The 19,873-nt window shown below is 38.6% G+C and overlaps 1 protein-coding gene across 3 annotated transcripts in view; it reads right to left on the reverse strand.

Annotated features, from left to right (window-relative positions):
• Positions 1-19,873, reverse strand: part of LOC117394657 (beta-chimaerin) — a 115,504-nt gene that overhangs the window by 16,273 nt on the left and 79,358 nt on the right. For all 3 annotated transcript variants that reach the window (XM_033993050.3, XM_033993049.3, XM_033993051.3), the window contains one exon: positions 3,743-3,820. In XM_033993050.3, the coding sequence (XP_033848941.1) occupies positions 3,743-3,820 (78 nt within the window). The remainder of the gene's footprint in view (positions 1-3,742; positions 3,821-19,873) is intronic.

A 19,873-nucleotide genomic window follows, 5' to 3' on the forward strand; every position in this document is an offset into this window, starting at 1 on the left:
AAGGATTAACATCTCAATTGAGGGGACTGAAGAAAATCAGTGAATACCCAAGACTACTATAACACAGCATGGTTTCTGAAAGGATGATGTTGTTTAATGTGGGAGAAAGAAATAGTCTGGACTCATTTGAGCTCTCGGGAAGTTAAACTTCATTTCTCTTGATAGAGCAAACATAACCTGTGAGGTCACTCACTGGGGGTGTGGCTACGGCTGTAGTACATCCCACCACTACAGATGACTTGAATAGTGTTGAAGCCTGATAAACTCTCACTTTATCACCATTAGGGCTCTGAACTCTTGACCAGAGGGGGACACTGCTGTGGTACCCTTGAGCAAGGTACTTTACCTAGATTGCTCCAGTAAAAACCCAACTGTATAAATGGGTAATAATGTGATATCTTGTAACAATTGTAAGTCACCCTGGATAAGGGCGTCTGCTAAGAAATTAATAATAATAAGATAAGAGTTCAGTTTAAACTGGCTGGATTGCTTGCACACAACACTAGATTTTATACACAGACCCTGGGCATAAATCAGCCGGGTGTAGTCTCGGGTGATTGGCCCACGGCCAGGATTGGGGAGGGGAAATCCAATCTGGGCTTTGCTATAAAAATGTAATGTGCCTTTTGTTCATTAAATCTGTTTGTTCTGTAACCTGGGACCTGATATGCTGCATGCATTTTTATATTACACAGTTTAAAGTGCATAGAGTAGTTAATGTATGTATGTATTAATTCACTTGTCTATCTATTTATAGATTTATCTATCTATCTTTCTTTTCATCCATTCAATGTCTTTATACAGTATTTTTTTCCAATATAGGGGTAGAATTCCCTCCATCTGTGTTAAATGCTTAGAAATCACCTTAAAGATTACTGTGCTTAAAAATGTACATTGGTCACAAGGACACACAGCATTTATTATTCAGAGCCCAGGTGCAGCCAGATTTGTTAATATACTTCAGTATTTCTTGTTGATCATGGACCTTGGTTTGCTGGGACTGTTTGTAGGTTGGTTAAGCAAAACCCTAGAAGAGGTCCTGAGCAGGACTTTGGCATGGCGTAGCCAAGGGTAACGTTCTCCTGGAATTTCAACAAAGCTTTTAATTTGTACATGTTGCGTTCTTTTAATCATCTCAGCATACTGGCAAGGACTGTTTAATCTGTCTTGCTTCCAGCAGCTTTTTATTCTGTGGTAGGTTAACTGATCAGTTGACATCCCCCCCCCCCGACTCCTCTATGCCTTTCAGTCTCTAACTCATTAAGGAGATGTCATTTGTCTGCCTGTCAACATACTTGAATTCACGTCAAAGGTGAATGTAAGTAACAGGTTGTCAGACTTTTTCATTTACAGCAATGTGATTGCATGCATGCCTGGGAAAAAATGAACAAGTCTGCAGCAAAAAATAGGGTACATTGCATATTTCTTTGCATATTCCCAGCATACTGTCAACTTTTCAATGACATGTTTTAATATGATATTCTGTCTTTAAGGAGTTTATGACCATAATCTAGTCCAAATGGTTCAAGTGAGCTTTATTTGTTTAGCTTTTTTCTAAATCTTGAATCTACACAATGAGATCCATTGAAAGATGCCAGAGACAGGTTGTTTATACCCCCCAGGAGCATGAACATCACAATCTGATAATAGAAGTTTAACAGATTACTGGGTTAGCAGAACAGACGTTCTGTATTTGCATGGATAAAAACAGCAAATCATAACACATACAGCACAATAGTAACTCAAAGAAACAAATAGAATAAAACAATATTAAACAGAAAGGTTCATAACTACATTTCTTTAAAGTACTAGTGTTTGGTATTTACAGATCACTAGGGTCACGCAACAAACTTGACAGTCATTTTGTTAACTGTTAAAGCAGTAACTGTCCGTAAATAAAATACTGAGATGGCATGTTATAATTAAATTTCTGTATTCTAGTATCAAAAGAAAAAAATGAAGAATGCATCGCCATATACAGTTGTCCTCACCTCTATGCAGATTTAGAAAAATAATGTTGCTGAGACTTTGAATAGCCTTGATTTCACTGTAATTCAAGTGCCTGTTCATTGCTAATAAGGGTGGATAAAGGGTTTAGCATGAATAATTGGAACATGCTGTGAATAGGAATTATGGGCAGATCTTCAAAAAGTCTGCTAATGAATATGATCCTCTAGAATAGATACTACCTGCATCGGTCAATGAGCTTTGAACAAAATTATTTAATATTGAATTTCAGGCTACAGATTTTACATGTTGAACATATGTCAGTCAAAATCATAAAACAATTTACAAAAAAAAAAAAAAAAACTCAAAGAACATTAGAATGTTCTGACAATCTCCAGAAAACAAAGATGTATTCTTTTTTTCTCTATGAAAGAAAGTCTGAATGTAAACAAATGTCATGACCTAATTCAAATGTCAAGTCCTAATTCACAGCAATCTAAAAGTTAAGCAAAACCACAAAAGAAAAAAAAGATGACAGGAATGCAAAAAACTGAATAGATGTTCTGTCTGGTAACCCACATGTTTGGGGAAAGCACATGCAGCGTTTGTATAGTCGCACGTGATTTGCTTCATTCTAAAAGTGATCCGCCTCTTATCTGGTCCCTTAATGGGAACAGCATCTGCTGGATGGGAGCCAAGCTAAAGTGAGCAGATAAAACCCTGTCCACATCACTCCTCTGCGTAAGAAGATTACTGCAACAAGCAATCTTACAAAGCAAGTTTCTTAGAATATTATTGAATGTATTTTTTATTTTTACAATTACAGTAATCTGTCTCATATCCGACTGTGGTGGGACCAGAGTAAGGGCGGATATGTAAAAAGGCGGATGAATGAATCCTGTTTTAAATACCATTATACACAGCTGTAACAATTACTATATTCACACAATTATTGTTTTGAGATTCAGCTTTTATTAGGGAGCTCCCCTAAATCCCTTGTTTAGAAAGATACAGGGTATTAATGCTTGTGACAGAGTGCCATGTGGGTGTGTGCATTCACTGCTGAGTGACAGACAGGAGATTGAGACAGAGGTTGAAGTTGATACGCCCCGCAGGTGAACAGGATTTATTTACATATCAACACATTGAACAGCTCACGTGACACTACCAGCAATGACAGCGCACGGAGCACATACAACACAGTGTACAAACACTCTGGTAGGATCTACAATCTCTGAACTAATCTACTCTGTTCAATAATAAACTAACATTGCTGAAGAGATTGATCACGGTGGATAAAAGGTTAGGGCGGATACGCGACAGATTACAAGCAAACAGGTGTACACCTCCCTCACTATCACATAGTTGTTCATTAACATAATATGGATGTCAGGGTTTAGAGATTAAAAGAGATTTGGGAGCATATATCGCTGAAAACATGGGGAACGGACATAAAGAGACATGCAAATCTACTGCTTAAGTTCGTTATCAACAGCGCATTTGATCCAAAAGAAAAAATGGTCCAGGTCCAGGAAGGACCAAACCAAGTCTTGTATTAATAGATATATTACATTATTTATACAGTATTACTGTAGTCAAATGCAGTATCTATGGAAGTTTTATTACAAATATGAAAATACACCTATAATAAAAGTACTTTAAAAAATACTTTATGTTGATTCCCTTGTTACTGAACTACCAACAACTTAGTATATACAGTAAAGGGTTAGTTAAAACAATTAAAAAGCATATTGCAGTACATGAAAAAAGATGTAGCTTAAAAGGTGTCGCTTACCTTAAAATTGTGAGCCTTCTCGTAGTTGAAATGGTTCTCATTTTCCTTCAGTGCTGCCCTCCTGACCAGCGACGTGATCTGTGAATAGGCAAAGAGTTTTAGAGGTTGCCACAGAATTGCCCCTCTTCCACTAACTTTCACCCCTAGTGCCATGGCCAGGAGCTCCTGGCGCTTCCGGTCCCGCTTGGACTTTTGTGGCGCTGAGATGCAGTTCTGTTCTCTTTCTAACCACAGCTCCTCAGACGGCATGGTAGTGCAAGGGTCCCACAGTCTCTCCATTTCCTCCCCTGAGCCGTGAAGGCTGGAAGCCCTTTGGTTTACCAACTGTCTTCTAAAGGCAGCTAGCAAAGATCCAGCAGCAGCTGTGCTCCATTCTTCCGAGTCCTCTGGCATGTGATTTGAATGGGCTGTCTTGTGTGATGGAAGGGGTTTCTGCATCTGAATAAGGCACAGCCCCGTGCTAAAGTGAGCTTTCAGAGGAAAGTGTGCCTCAGACAATAGACCACATTCATGCGCCAAAGCAAGAAGAGAGATCCATGGCAACTGTATCCAGCCAGCCGTTAGTGCAGAGCGGTCCAGGGGGGGGAGGGGGGGGGGGGGGGCAGCCCTGCACCCTGAGAGCACAGCAGCTTTCAAAGGGAAGATCAGTTCTGCTTAGTACCACATTAAAGGAGGAACCCAGAGTAGACGTTCCAAGGCTGGTGCTACATCCAATTACACCGTGGACCAGACCCAGAGTGTTTGAAGACAATCTGCTCTCGGGTTACGGGAGATTAAATGCTGTAAGCCCCTCTTACAGTGTAATCTTACAGTGTGGAAATCCCCTTTTATATCCTGTGGAAATACATGTCCCCCAGGACCCTTCGGAGCAATATTCTCGACATAGGATCCTGCGTGTGCACCATGCTTTTATGAACTTATACACTGCTTTCTTTGTTTTGCCTTCATAAAGTCAAGTCAATAAAAGAGTCTTTGACAAAAAAAAAAAAAACACACACACACAACAACAACAACAGCTCACAGTTAAATAATGAATATTACTAAGAGGAGCCAAGCATTTTTTTTGGTTCATATTTTTTTGTTTTGTTTCCAGCTATGTGAGGGTGTTTTCATTTAAAATACACACAATGGAATAGATTTGAAGGCAGTGACTATAGCTAGCAAAGATGATTGTATTCTACTGTGCAATGCAAGTTAGGAGCCATTGTGGCCTGTTCCACAGCCATAGCACCTGTCCCTTTCAAATCTTTGCTCACATTCTGATAAGACAGTTATCTGTATCTAAATATAAGCCACCCAGAGTGCCACATATTATTTAAACATTAACCACTGACAACTGTTTCACACAGCTAACTATACAGTAAGTGGTGGAATTGAAAAAAACAACACTCACAACACTATTTAACATTCAGTGCTTATGAGAGTGCTGCTTTTGCCTGTTCACTCATTCAATCAATTTATGAAATAATTCCTAGAAAGAGAATAAGGCCTTTTTTAAATATATATTTCTTAAAATGTACCTGACAACAATTCAGAAGATTACAATGCAGCAATCTAACATCTAGCACCTACTATTCAGTGCAAAGCCAACCCTGACTCCTGCCATACTTCATCTGTGAGTTTAACTGTATGAGAAAAATCAAAACATTTTTCAACATGGTTCCGTACAGCAGATCAATACATTTTTAGGGCATATCATTTTGAGGTTTTTCAAGTTTTAGACTGGTAACAGAGACAGACAGGTCATACTGGTTTAGACCTATTTTCCAAACGTGTGCAGTTATTTTTAGTAGATATAAATGTACAGATAAGGACTTTGATACATCTCCATGGGACCAATTTTCAAATGCAGATTTATTTGTGAAAAAATCCAGACAACTAATTGTTAATTTAAAAAAATAAAATCATACTCTCGTCACTCTTTTTGAAGAATCTTAATGAACACTCTTAGGTTATAATAAACATTCTCTTAGGTTAAAGAGGTCAGGTTCAACTAAGAATAAACTTTCTCTAAAACAGCTGAAAAAAGTTTTTTGTGAACTTAATCAAAATTTACTTTTAAAAAGTATTCCTTTAAACTAACCTTAACATTTTGTGAATAGGACCCTACAGAAATATTTTTTCTCCTTGACTTAGGGCTCAATTTGGTCAACCACTAGCTCACCCCACCTGAGCCACCCCTGGTTTCTGCAACACTTGGGAATCTCACAGGATTTCAACCACCTGTCCATGCTTCTCCTGGGATTACCCCCAAACCAGGTGCATGCAATTCTATTTGTATATACATATTCAGATGATCCTACTAAAAAACAAATATTCTGTACGTCATGTGTATGGACCAGCACACTTGATTCATGTGAGGGACACCCCTGTAAACGTATACAACCTACCTATGAGTTCTGGTTTCGACTTATGCCATAAAAATAATAGTAGGCTTTACTTTTTTTTTTTTTTTTTTTTTTACTAAATGGATAACGCAACACAAAACAGGATTTATTTTTAATTTACCATTTTAGAAAAAAAAAAAAAAAAAAAATCCTAGAAAAATCCCCTGTGATAACAACACTGACAAACAATGAAACTGTGCCCGAGCTGTTTCACCACATCTAAAGCAAATAAGCATAAACAATATTTGAAGCACTGCACCCAATGTAGTTCTACTGCACCACTTCAACAGCCCGAGGGAGGGGAAAGTTTGTCATGTCCTATACTGCCAAATTCAACAAGGCTTCTTTCATATATATATGCATTAAGTGCTCATGAACAGATCTGAATTATCACTGGAAATGAATGGCTTGTATCCACTTAGCAGGTAAAGCAGGGGCAGTGGCTGCATGGGGAATTACCAATACGTTCTGTCCTAGAGACACCACCCTCTAATGCTGTAGGATGTCTTGGGCTCCATGTCTATCCAAACTTTGACTGCCAGTAGGTTCATATATTAGCTGTTTGCCTCTGAAGGCCTGTTTACTAAAATGTCAAGCTATTTGTCAATGGGCAGTTTTCTGCAAACAAATTGATCAGCCCAAGAGAGTGTACAGATTGAAGGTGCATTGGTAGTGCATTGATCAGCCCAGATCGTACAGATTAAAGGTGTATTGGTGGTGCATTGATCAGCCGAGGAGATCATACAGATTGAAGGTGCATTGGTGGTGCATTGATCAGCCCAGGAGATCGTACAGATTGAAGGTGCATTGGTGGTGCATTGATCAGCCCAAGAGATCGTACAGATTGAAGGTGCATTGGTAGTGCATTGATCAGCCCAGGAGAGCGTACAGATTGAAGGTGCATTGATCAGCCCAGGAAAGCATACAGATTGAAGGTGCATTGATCAGCCCAGGAGATCATACAGATTGAAGGTGCATTGTTAGTGCATTGATCAGCCCAGGAGATCATACAGATTGAAGGTGCATTGGTAGTGCATTGATCAGCCCAGGAGAGCGTACAGATTGAAGGTGCATTGATCAGCCCAGGAAAGCATACAGATTGAAGGTGCATTGATCAGCCCAGGAGATCATACAGATTGAAGGTGCATTGGTAGTGCATTGATCAGCCCAGGAGATCATACAGATTGAAGGTGCATTGGTAGTGCCTTCTGGGAAAGCTTGCACCCTGCCTAAAGCTTCAGCAGTGTTGTTGGCTGGGTTTGAATAACCTTTTTCTTACCTGTTTAATATTGAAAGTAAACAATCTTTGAGCCGTCATTGACATACACTGTCTACTCATCAAAGGCATGTCATACAATGTTTGCTTTTCTTGCTGAGCAGGTTTTGGTTTGACTGAAGTGTAACATGGAACATCATTAAACACAGTGTAATGGATGTCTTTTTAATCTAGCTAGGGCTCATACACTCTATCTAGGACACATACAAAAAAATATATCAAACACCCAGAACAAATATGTTATTTTGCTGAACTTAACTATTTAAAACAAATGTTTATAAGCTTGGACCTTTAACAAAATGGAGCTTCATTTTGTTTAATATTCCCAGTACTTTGATTAATTTCGTTAGGCTAGTTTATGGAATTTTAGAATTCAAATGATTTTCATCTCGCTTTACAAAATGTATACAATATATCTATTGATTAACATGGCAATGCATGTTGCTTACTCTGACATCATGTTTTAATGATGGCAAGCAAAGTCACGGTGGTCATGTGCAAATTAACCCCTTAGCGATCGGGTGGACCTGCACAAAACCCAGGTACCATAGAGACTACTGACAGACAGATGGCTAGACATGGATAGTCATCTCTTCCCCCACATAAGGGCCTTCGCTTTAAGGTTTTCCTGGTAAAATATTTGCAGTACATAAACATTAACATTATTTGTGTTTGTTGTCTTTCTTGTGCATTATACACTAATGTTATGCTATACTCCATGCTAAACTCCTCAAAAGATTCCCTGAGGAAAAGCATATGATGTTTTCTTAGATGTAAAGAGCTACTGCAAACAACCATTGTAAAATTCAGGAATAATATGAAATATACAGTACTGTGCAAAAGTTTTAGTCAGGTGTGAAAAAATGCTGTAAAGTAAGAATGCTTTCAAAAATAGACATGTTAATAGTTTATATTTATCAATTAACTAAATGCAAAGTGAGTGAACAAAAGAAAAATCGAAATCAAATCCATATTTGGTGTGACCACCCTTTGCCTTCAAAACAGCATCAATTCTTCAAGGTACACTTGCACAAAGTCAGGGATTTTGTAGGCATATAGTCAGGTGTATGATTAAACAATTATACCAAACAGGTGCTAATGATCATCAATTCAATATGTAGGTTGAAACACAATCATTAACTGAAACAGAAACAGCTGTGTAGGAGGAATAAAACTGGGTGAGGAACAGCCAAACTCAGCTAACAAGGTGAGGTTGCTGAAGACAGTTTACTGTCAAAAGTCATACACCATGGCAAGACTGAGCACAGCAACAAGACACAAGGTAGTTATACTGCATCAGCAAGGTCTCTCCCAGGCAGAAATTTCAAGGCAGACAGGGGTTTCCAGATGTGTTGTCCAAGCTCTTTTGAAGAAGCACAAAGAAACGGGCAACGTTGAGGCCTGTAGACGCAGCGGTCGGCCAAGGAAACTTACTGCAGCAGATGAAAGACACATCATGCTTACTTCCCTTCGCAATCGGAAGATGTCCAGCAGTGCCATCAGCTCAGAATTGGCAGAAAACAGTGGGACCCTGGTACACCCATCTACTGTCCGGAGAAGTCTGGTCAGAAGTGGCCTTCATGGAAGACTTGCGGCCAAAAAGCCATACCTCCGACGTGGAAACAAGGCCAAGCGACTCAACTATGCACGAAAACACAGGAACTGGGGTGCAGAAAAATGGCAGCAGGTGCTCTGGACTGATGAGTCAAAATTTGAAATATTTGGCTGTAGCAGAAGGCAGTTTGTTCGCCGAAGGGCTGGAAAGTGGTACACGAATGAGTTTCTGCAGGCAACAGTGAAGCATGGTGGAGGTTCCTTGCAAGTTTGGGGCTGCATTTCTGCAAATGGAGTTGAGGATTTGGTCAGAATTAATGGTCTCCTCAATGCTGAGAAGTACAGGCAGATACTTATCCATCATGCAATACCATCAGGGAGGCATCTGACTGGCCCCAAATTTATTCTGCAGCATGACAACGACCCCAAACATACAGCAAAAGTCATTAAGAACTATCTTCAGCGTAAAGAAGAACAAGGAGTCCTGGAAGTGATGGTATGGCCCCCACAGAGCCCTGATCTCAACATCATCGAGTCTGTCTGGGATTACATGAAGAGAGAGAAGCAACTGAGGCTGCCTAAATCCACAGAAGAACTGTGGTTAGTTCTCCAAGATGTTTGGGCCAACCTACCTGCCGAGTTCCTTCAAAAACTGTGTGCAAGTGTACCTAAAAGAATTGATGCTGTTTTGAAGGCAAAAGGGTGGTCACACCAAATATTGATTTGATGTAGATTTTTCTTCTGTTCACTCACTTTGCATTTTGTTAATTGATAAATATAATCTATTAACATGTCTATTTTTGAAAGCATTCTTACTTTACAGCATTTTTTCACACCTGCCTAAAACTTCTGCACAGTACTGAATATCATTTTAAACTATAACATCAGGAACTATGATTCAATGAGCATTACGCAACCTAGATTGATACAATTCAAAACCAGACAATACATGTAAATGCACTAGATAAGAGGACCAAAGTCTAAGATGACTTATATTGATTACAGTATAAATGCTTGACTACGGTCACAGAATGCCTTTGTCATGAAATTCAAACCTTCAGATATAAGTGATGCCTATCTTACACAGATGTCTTCCGTGAGTATAGGTAAAACAGTAAACATCTTTAATGTCACATACATCTCTTATTCAAGTACTAAAGTAGAACTTGAACTATCTGTGAGAAAAAAAGCAATGAAAAAAGTACTACATTATCAAAAATCCATGAGGATAACAATTTGAAATCCCTAGGAACAGCTGGGTTGTATGCCCTATGTGTCAGGACTGAGGTCTTGAACATGGAAAGTGAGCTTTTTGTTTGGTTTATTTTTCTTTAGTGTTTTATGTAAATAGTTAAAGTTGGATGCTCTGCGGGGACACGCCCACCTGTTGGTTAGGGATCGACAGCAGACCAACCACTAGCTGCTTTTCCCTGCAACCTAACTAATTTCAAACTATTAACATAAAACACAAAAGAAAAATAAACCAAACTTTCCCTGTGCAGATACCTGCCCCGAACTCATTCGATGCATAAATACCAACTTGGAATCCTTGAAGAAGAAGGTGGACAGTTAGCTGTTCTGTCTATAACTAATGTCAACAACGTGAATCTGCCAGCAATTCAGTATATTCACAATTCACAGAAAAGTTTATTACATTACGTTTGGTCAGTGTGACCTAATTCTATTTTCAAGCTATCTCCAGGTATACTGTGAAAACATGGCTGTTTTGTATATACACCACCATAGGCCACATCATCTTCATAAGCTAAAGTCACTTTGGTTTACTGGATTACTTAATTATCATGCACGCAAAGGCAGTAAAATAGTGTACCTGTTCCTACAGCAGGCATGCAAATGAGACTTCTGTGTAGAAAGACCAAGCACAAGTAAATATCACACCTCTTTGAAGTGGATAATCACTCAATAAGAACTAAAATCACACCACTCATAAGGTGTGGAGCTAAAAATATATGTAATCATTATGCTGGGCAGATTTGAGAGGCATCTGTCAGTAATTCATCTTTATACAGCATTCTTTCTGAAGGTGTGCTGGCACTTGCATTCAATATCACATGGAAGGGCCACCTGGCTAAATACTGTATAGGAAGGCTCTGGCATTGGCTAGATCATCATATTATTCTAATTTAATTGAAACAAATAAAAATAATCCTAGATTTATTTTTGTTACCCTAGACACTGTAATTAATCCTTTCCCTAATAGTTCTACCCTTGACATTGGCTCCTTTCACAGCTGCAATGACTTCTTACATTTCTTTAAAAATAAAATACTAGACATCAGGAATGAGATTCCACAGACACTTTCTATTAAGGAGGACTCCAGCACAATTTTACCAATTAGACCAATTAAGGCCACTATGGGGGCTTTTTCTTAAGATTACCTTACAGGAACTTACAGATATAGTTCAACATATGAGAGCTACTACATGCTCTCTTAATCCTATTCCTACAAAACTATTAAAAGATGTTCTTGGTGTTATTAATACCCACATTTTAAAAATTATAAATGGTTCACTCTCCTCCGGTATAGTTTCCTCAGCACTTAAGGTAGCTGTGGTAAAGCCTATGCTTAAGAAAGACAATTTGGACCCTAAAGTCCTCAATAACTATAGGCCAATCTTCAACCTACCATTCTTAGATAAGGGTCTAGACAGAGTTGTTGCAATTCAATAAACTCTTAATGGTATATTCGAGGAGTGTCAGACTGGCTTTCCATCAGTTTTAATTCTTCTACATCTAAGTGCTGCCTTTGATACTGTAGACCATTCCATCCTACTGAATTGTGCTGAAAACACAGTGGGACTGTCTGGCCTTTTCCTATCCTGGTTTAAATCTTATCTTTCTGATAGGTTTCAGTTTGTCTCTGTTGGGGAGGTAAAATCGGCATCATCGGAAGTTGTCTGTGGTGTTCCACAGGGCTCCATTCTAGGTCCCTTGTTGTTTTCATTATATATGCTACTGTTAGGTGACATTATCCACAGACACAGAGTGAACTTCCATTGCTGTGCTGATGATACCCAGCTAGATTTGTCCCTAAAGCCAGGAATTTCTTCTGCCTGGGTGTTATTAGCTACTTGCCTTACAGACATCAAGCATCGGATCTCACATAATTTTCTAATGTTGAATTCAGATAAAACAGAGGTTATGCTAGTGGGCTTACAGAACCAACTAAAAGGAAATGTGGGATTACATGAGCTCGACCCTTGCAGTCTCTCATCAAAACTTAAACTAGAAATTAAGAGTTTGGGGGTCATCTTTGATCCTGATCTATCATTTGAGACTCACATTAGGCAAGTTACTAAAGTATCTTTTTGCCATTTGAGAAATCTAGCCGAACTTAGACCAATTATTTCCATATCTGATGCCGAGAGACTAACGCATGCCTTTGTTTCATCTAGAACTGATTATTGTAATGCACTTTTTTCTGGTATCCCAAAACGTGTGGTATCCCACTTGCAGCTTGTTCAGAATACCACCGCCAGAATTCTGACTAAAACCAGGAAAAATGAACATATTACCCGTTTTGACGTCTTACACTGGATCCCTCTTAAAATTGATTTTAAGATTTTGCTGTTAACTTACAAGGCCCTGAATGTATTAGCACCTAGTTATTTGCAGGAGTTACTGAGCCTGTATCTTCTAAACCACATTCTGAGATCACGGGATGCGGGGCTGCTGGTTATTCCTAGGGTCAACAAAAGCAACACGGGAGGCAGGGCTTTTTCTTGTGGCGCTCCTAAATTATGGAATGCTCTGCCTTCGTTTGTCAGGGAAGTTGGGACCGTTACAGTTTTCAAGTCAAGACTAAAAACGCACTTTTATAAAATGGCTTTCTTATCTTAGTGGGTTTTAATGTAACTTTAAATTTGCAGCTTTTGTATTATTATTGTGTGTATATTGTTATTTAAATATGTTATTTAAATGGTCTGATTGTGGCAGTTGTATGTGTTACATGCTATACAAATGTATTGTGGTTTGTTCTTTTTTTCTGCTATGTACTGTACAGTGCTTTGTGCTACTTTTGTATAAAAAGCGCTATATAAATGCAATAAATAAAATAAATAAACCTGTTTTTAAATAAATAGAGTTGCTTTACCAGTCCTCTTTTCAATAACATGCATGTCTTTTGTTAAAACATATGATATGCTGATAGCTTAGTTTATTCTCTAGATTTATAAATAAAAAAATAAACACATAGATAAAAGGGGTTATTTTTTCAATGAGGTTTGGTATGAGGTTCTTCTACCCTTAGGTTGGTAGTTTACAGCTATTGGTCTAATAAAGAGTTCATTTAACAGAAGAGATGGTGTCAGCTGATCCTGGCCATCTTCAATCCTCCAAGTGACCTGTGCCCTAGCAGATTGTGTGGACACAGGAAAGGGTCAGGCATGCTCTGGATGATTGTATCGGCACAGCATTATGTGCAACAGCTGCTGTCGGAATTGGTCTACAGGCAGATGGGTTCTTGTGTTCCAAAGGAGAAATATGCAGGCAATCTTCCATGACTTTACAGAACAAAAGCTTAGTGGGGAACTGGTTGTTGTTTTGTTTTTTTTTAAATACTGACACCTTTTGTTTTTTCTGTTCCGTATTCTTTAATCTAATATATATTAGTTTGCGCCTTTGAGGAAAAATGTTTCAGTATGTTTAATATTGTTAAGGGAACAGTGGAGGTACTTGTAGGCTTTTGATGCCATGGTAACTACACTCTTATTTCTACTTAAATCTATTACTGTGTTTGTGATAGCATTTATCTCAGTTAATGATGTAACGGTCTACTATTACTTCCGATTTAAGTTTTTGAGTCTATTTATCCATTTATTTTCCTTTATTCTTATATATTGTACACTATTCCATGAATTCCATTACACTTAAAATAGGATGTAACCTTTAATACACTGTGTATATAAAGGATGTGCACAACAAGAATACAGTATGTGAGAGCAATGGGCGGGGCAGGTGGCAACAGTTGATCACAGCAGCTTTGTTGCATCATTTTGAGCCTGCATGCCACGGGGCATTTAACTTTAATTTTGTTATTGTTTCTATTTTATGAAAATGGCCAAGATTCATTTTTGTCAGATTTCTGCAGGGAATCTATATTAAAGTTGTGACGGATGCAAATTAGAACAGACTACTTCTAAACAGGAAACCTTGTTTGTGATTCATCAGCTGAACTTTACTTGAATCTTCACTTATGTTTTACAGAGCATGCTCTGTAGAGTTCAATAAAGCAAATGCTTATGCACTTTGAACTGAACTTCCATTCTGTTAATCTCTGTTACTCATGACAATGACTGTTATGATTATAATGTACTAGCAGGGACGTTCAACAGCAGTGTTCCAAACACTGCTGATTTCATTTTTGTCTGTACCAAACAACAACAGTAACATTTAGATGCACTTTTCTGTATGAGGCTGTGACAGAAATATAATGAGTTTTGGTTGTAAATCTCCCTCCCGACCTGTGAGGGCGCTAAGCAGCGAAAGGGAAAGGCTTTGGACGGGCTGGCCTGACAGTTCTTTGCCTGGGACGGGAAGTCGGTCAGTCTGGAAAAAGGCGAGTCTCTGTTGCAGGAACATATTGACCCGGAAGGTAAACGATGTAGCAGCTGCAGACAGTAAAATGACAGCTGCAGTCGTTTACCAAAGGGTCATGCGTGATAGCATAAAGGGGACGGAGAATCGTAAATCTTTTCCTTCACTTATTATTATTCATTTCTTAGCAGACGCCCTTATCCAGGGCAACTTACAATTGTTACAAGATTTCACATTATACAGATATCACATTATTTTTACATACAATTACCAATTTATACAGTTGGGTTTTTACTGGAGCAATCTAGGTAAAGTACCTTGCTCAAGGGTACAACAGCAGTGTCCCCCACTGGGGATTGAACCCACAACCCTCCGGTCAAGAGTCCAGAGCCCTAACCACTACTCCACACTGCTGCCCCGCTGCACTTGGTTTTTATTGAGAGACTGGAAGGACCGTGAGAGACTCCGAGTGTGTTAAAATAAATATTGATGAGTGTTTGGTTTTGTTTGTAATTTGTTAGTAACTGTCTGTGTTTTTGAACCATCAGACGGCTAACACGAATCCGGAGCTGTCGCCTTGGGCCAGCACCAAACCGGATCACCACTGCACTAAAACTGTCACGAACTATAATAAATTGTTATCACCCACCACGAGCACTACTGCACGCACTGGGACGGGTGATCGTGGCAAGTATTATTGTGGGGCAGATAACGTGCCTTTATTATTTAGGGCTGCAATCCCTGTTTTCTGTACTCCGGATTTACATATCTGTAGTATTACTGGAGCTTATTATTTGGTCACCAGACCCAGATTATAAAAACAAAATAAATCTTTCCAAACCGGATTACAAATCTCTCTCTGTTTATTCCTGCACTGCATCACCTCTGCACCTGTTTATAATCAGCAGCCACTTTGCCACAGAGGCCTTTGGTTATTATGGCCTATGCCACTACTGTAAACACAAGGCTGCCGCCCCATGAAAGTTGAAAATAAGTGATCTTTTGTCGACATCTGGAACATGAAAATCTTACAGTGTATTTACATTTCAAAAGCTCAAGCAAAACTGGACTTCAGCCAACACTTTGTAAATGTGAACTGAATCAACGCCTTGTAAATGTGAACTGAAACAACGCTTTGTAAATGTGAACTGAATCAACGCCTTGTAAATGTGAACTGAAACAACGCTTTGTAAATGTGAACTGAAACAACACTTTGTAAATGTGAACTGAAACAACGCTTTGTAAATGTGAACTGAAACAACGCTTTGTAAATGTGAACTGAAACAAAGCTTTGTAAATGTGAACTGAAACAAAGCTTTGTAAATGTGAACTGAAACAACGCTTTGCAAATGAACTGTAACAACGCTTTGTAAATGTGAACTGAAACAACGCTTTGTAAATGTGAACTGAAACAACGCTTTGTAAATGTGAACTGAAACAACGCTATGTAAATGTGAACTGAAACAACGCTTTGTAAATGTGAACTGAAACAACGCTTTGTAAATGTGAACTGAAACAACGCTTTGTAAATGTGAACTGAAACAACGCTTTGTAAATGTGAACTGAAACAACACTTTGCAAATGAACTGTAACAACGCTTTGTAAATGTGAACTGAAACAACGCTTTGTAAATGTGAACTAAAACAACGCTTTGTAAATGTGAACTGAAACAACGCTTTGTAAATGTGAACTGAAACAACACTTTGCAAATGAACTGTAACAATGCTTTGTAAATGTGAACTGAAACAACGCTTTGTAAATGTGAACTGAAACAACGCTATGTAAATGTGAACTGAAACAACGCTTTGTAAATGTGAACTGAAACAGCATTACAACAATCCACTGTAAAGCATCAGGAAACATTTTCAAATTCCTTTATTTTATAAACACAATACAAAATGCAGGCACTTGTGACATTAGGATACAGTCACCGCGTATAGGAACACTTCCTAAGAGAACACTTTGGCATAGGGAACAACCTTGTGGTGAAATAGAATTTTCCCATTGCAAATGCTCCACATAAAGGAACAAGAACTTTGCATAAAAGAACAACTTTTTGGCACCGATAGTGATTTGTTGCTAACCGATTCAAAACGGATACAGTACTGTTTTGTAACCTCAAAACTCATCATCATCAAACTCAAATTCAAGTGGTTTATTCAATCTTTTCAAAACTGACTTCGCGGCACTGTTTGGATACTTTTCCAGGCTCTACTGATCCCACCACGAGTCCCTTTTCTAAATGTACACCACAACTAAAGGATGGTAATTGGTGGATGAAATCAAGTCATATAATCGGTAATCGGTAATCGGTCATATATTTTTTGAATGGTAAATTCTGTAGTTGCCTTTTTGTATGGTTTATAGTCAGGTTTATAATTAACTAAAAACAGCTGGTTAATTATTCTCTATCCATCAAGGCTCTTCCGGCTATTGCTTTCTTTCACCCATTCTGGAGTGAGTTTAAAAGAAGTGCAAGCATCAGCATGCCTCTGTTTAGTACCGAGACGTGTCAGTATGTCACGCTGCCACGAAGCACATTAAAGGCTTTTTTTGCACCATCCATATGATGAGCAGATGGTCTGCTCTTTCAGCTTACCTCTGACACTGACTGCAGAGCCATTTTTACAACAGGTTATAAAGTGGAGCTGTCATTTCTCATTGGGCTGTTTTAACACTGATAACACTGTGGCTAAATTAGTTAAGGACATTTTAGACAACTGTGTTACAGCAGATGTACATTTAGAAGCCTCATGGATTTTTGACCTCAAGATTTCCTGTTCAAATGGCCAGGGTGATCACATTAAATGATACAGATTGCAGGGTGTGGAAAATAACATATTCATTAAATATGATATTAAATGCTTTTTTTACAGGTAAACATGAATACATTCCTAAATACCTTAACTTAATAATATTACATAATATTTCAGTCAGTTTATGTTAAACCATTGTGCCTTAACTAAGACAAACATTTACTTTTGATACAAATTCATATTTGAACTTTATGTTTGTAAGTATTGAACTAGATGGTGGTTAAATGGATTGACCATTACACTAAAAATACCTTTACATCTATATCAAGTAAACTATTATTATATTTAAAACATATTTAACTACATTTACATGTATTTCAAACTCTACAGGTGTCAAACAACCCTACCACGGTGACTGCTCTACAAGGAAAACACTCAAACAAATGGCCCTTTATTTAACCGATGAATATTGAGATATGATTATACAGTAAAATGTTAAACATGTTGAGCAAAGTGCTAAGATGTTTTTACAAGGAGTGGAGAAACCTTTTATTGGAGTTTGTTGTGAGTCCTTATCCCAGGTTGGGTGTGGGGGTAAATGTTCTACTGTGCTTTATGGCGGGATAAAGTCCATGTGTTAAATGGTTGCTGAGTTATCCATATGCTATAATGTAGAATAACATAATAAAGCAATTGTACCTTTTTTTACTGAAGCAATTAAGGTGGTTGTCTGTCTGTGTGAACTGCACATAAAGTATATACTGATGTAATACAATATGAAAAAGGCACTGTGACAGGGACTGTGTCCCACCGCAGGGTTTGTTTTGTCTTTCATGTGTTTTGTAAATAAAGTTTATTATAGTATGAATATTTTGAAAACTTGGCAAGGGTGGGGTTAAAGGTCCGTCCATTCTGTGGACTCTGGCTATTCCCAAATGGATTAATGGATTGTCTATTTGGGGCTGGCCATCGGTATACAGTGCCTTGCGAAAGTATTCGGCCCCCTTGAACTTTGCAACCTTTTGCCACATTTCAGGCTTCAAACATAAAGATATGAAACTGTAATTTTTTGTGAAGAATCAACAACAAGTGGGACACAATCATGAAGTGGAACGAAATTTATTGGATATTTCAAACTTTTTTAACAAATAAAAAACTGAAAAATTGGGCGTGCAAAATTATTCAGCCCCTTTACTTTCAGTGCAGCAAACTCTCTCCAGAAGTTCAGTGAGGATCTCTGAATGATCCAATGTTGACCTAAATGACTAATGATGATAAATAGAATCCACCTGTGTGTAATCAAGTCTCCGTATAAATGCACCTGCACTGTGATAGTCTCAGAGGTCCGTTTAAAGCGCAGAGAGCATCATGAAGAACAAGGAACACACCAGGCAGGTCCGAGATACTGTTGTGGAGAAGTTTAAAGCCGGATTTGGATACAAAAAGATTTCCCAAGCTTTAAACATCCCAAGGAGCACTGTGCAAGCGATAATATTGAAATGGAAGGAGTATCAGACCACTGCAAATCTACCAAGACCTGGCCGTCCCTCTAAACTTTCAGCTCATACAAGGAGAAGACTGATCAGAGATGCAGCCAAGAGGCCCATGATCACTCTGGATGAACTGCAGAGATCTACAGCTGAGGTGGGAGATTCTGTCCATAGGACAACAATCAGTCGTACACTGCACAAATCTGGCCTTTATGGAAGAGTGGCAAGAAGAAAGCCATTTCTTAAAGATATCCATAAAAAGTGTCGTTTACAGTTTGCCACAAGCCACCTGGGAGACACACCAAACATGTGGAAGAAGGTGCTCTGGTCAGATGAAACCAAAATCGAACTTTTTGGCAACAATGCAAAACGTTATGTTTGGCGTAAAAGCAACACAGCTCATCACCCTGAACACACCATCCCCACTGTCAAACATGGTGGTGGCAGCATCATGGTTTGGGCCTGCTTTTCTTCAGCAGGGACAGGGAAGATGGTTAAAATTGATGGGAAGATGGATGGAGCCAAATACAGGACCATTCTGGAAGAAAACCTGATGGAGTCTGCAAAAGACCTGAGACTGGGACGGAGATTTGTCTTCCAACAAGACAATGATCCAAAACATAAAGCAAAATCTACAATGGAATGGTTCACAAATAAACATATCCAGGTGTTAGAATGGCCAAGTCAAAGTCCAGACCTGAATCCAATCGAGAATCTGTGGAAAGAACTGAAAACTGCTGTTCACAAATGCTCTCCATCCAACCTCACTGAGCTCGAGCTGTTTTGCAAGGAGGAATGGGCAAAAATTTCAGTCTCTCGATGTGCAAAACTGATAGAGACATACCCCAAGCGACTTACAGCTGTAATCGCAGCAAAAGGTGGCGCTACAAAGTATTAACTTAAGGGGGCTGAATAATTTTGCACGCCCAATTTTTCAGTTTTTTATTTGTTAAAAAAGTTTGAAATATCCAATAAATTTCGTTCCACTTCATGATTGTGTCCCACTTGTTGTTGATTCTTCACAAAAAATTACAGTTTCATATCTTTATGTTTGAAGCCTGAAATGTGGCAAAAGGTTGCAAAGTTCAAGGGGGCCGAATACTTTCGCAAGG

Source organism: Acipenser ruthenus, chromosome 3 (assembly GCF_902713425.1).
Source record: "Acipenser ruthenus chromosome 3, fAciRut3.2 maternal haplotype, whole genome shotgun sequence".
NCBI lineage: Eukaryota > Metazoa > Chordata > Actinopteri > Acipenseriformes > Acipenseridae > Acipenser > Acipenser ruthenus.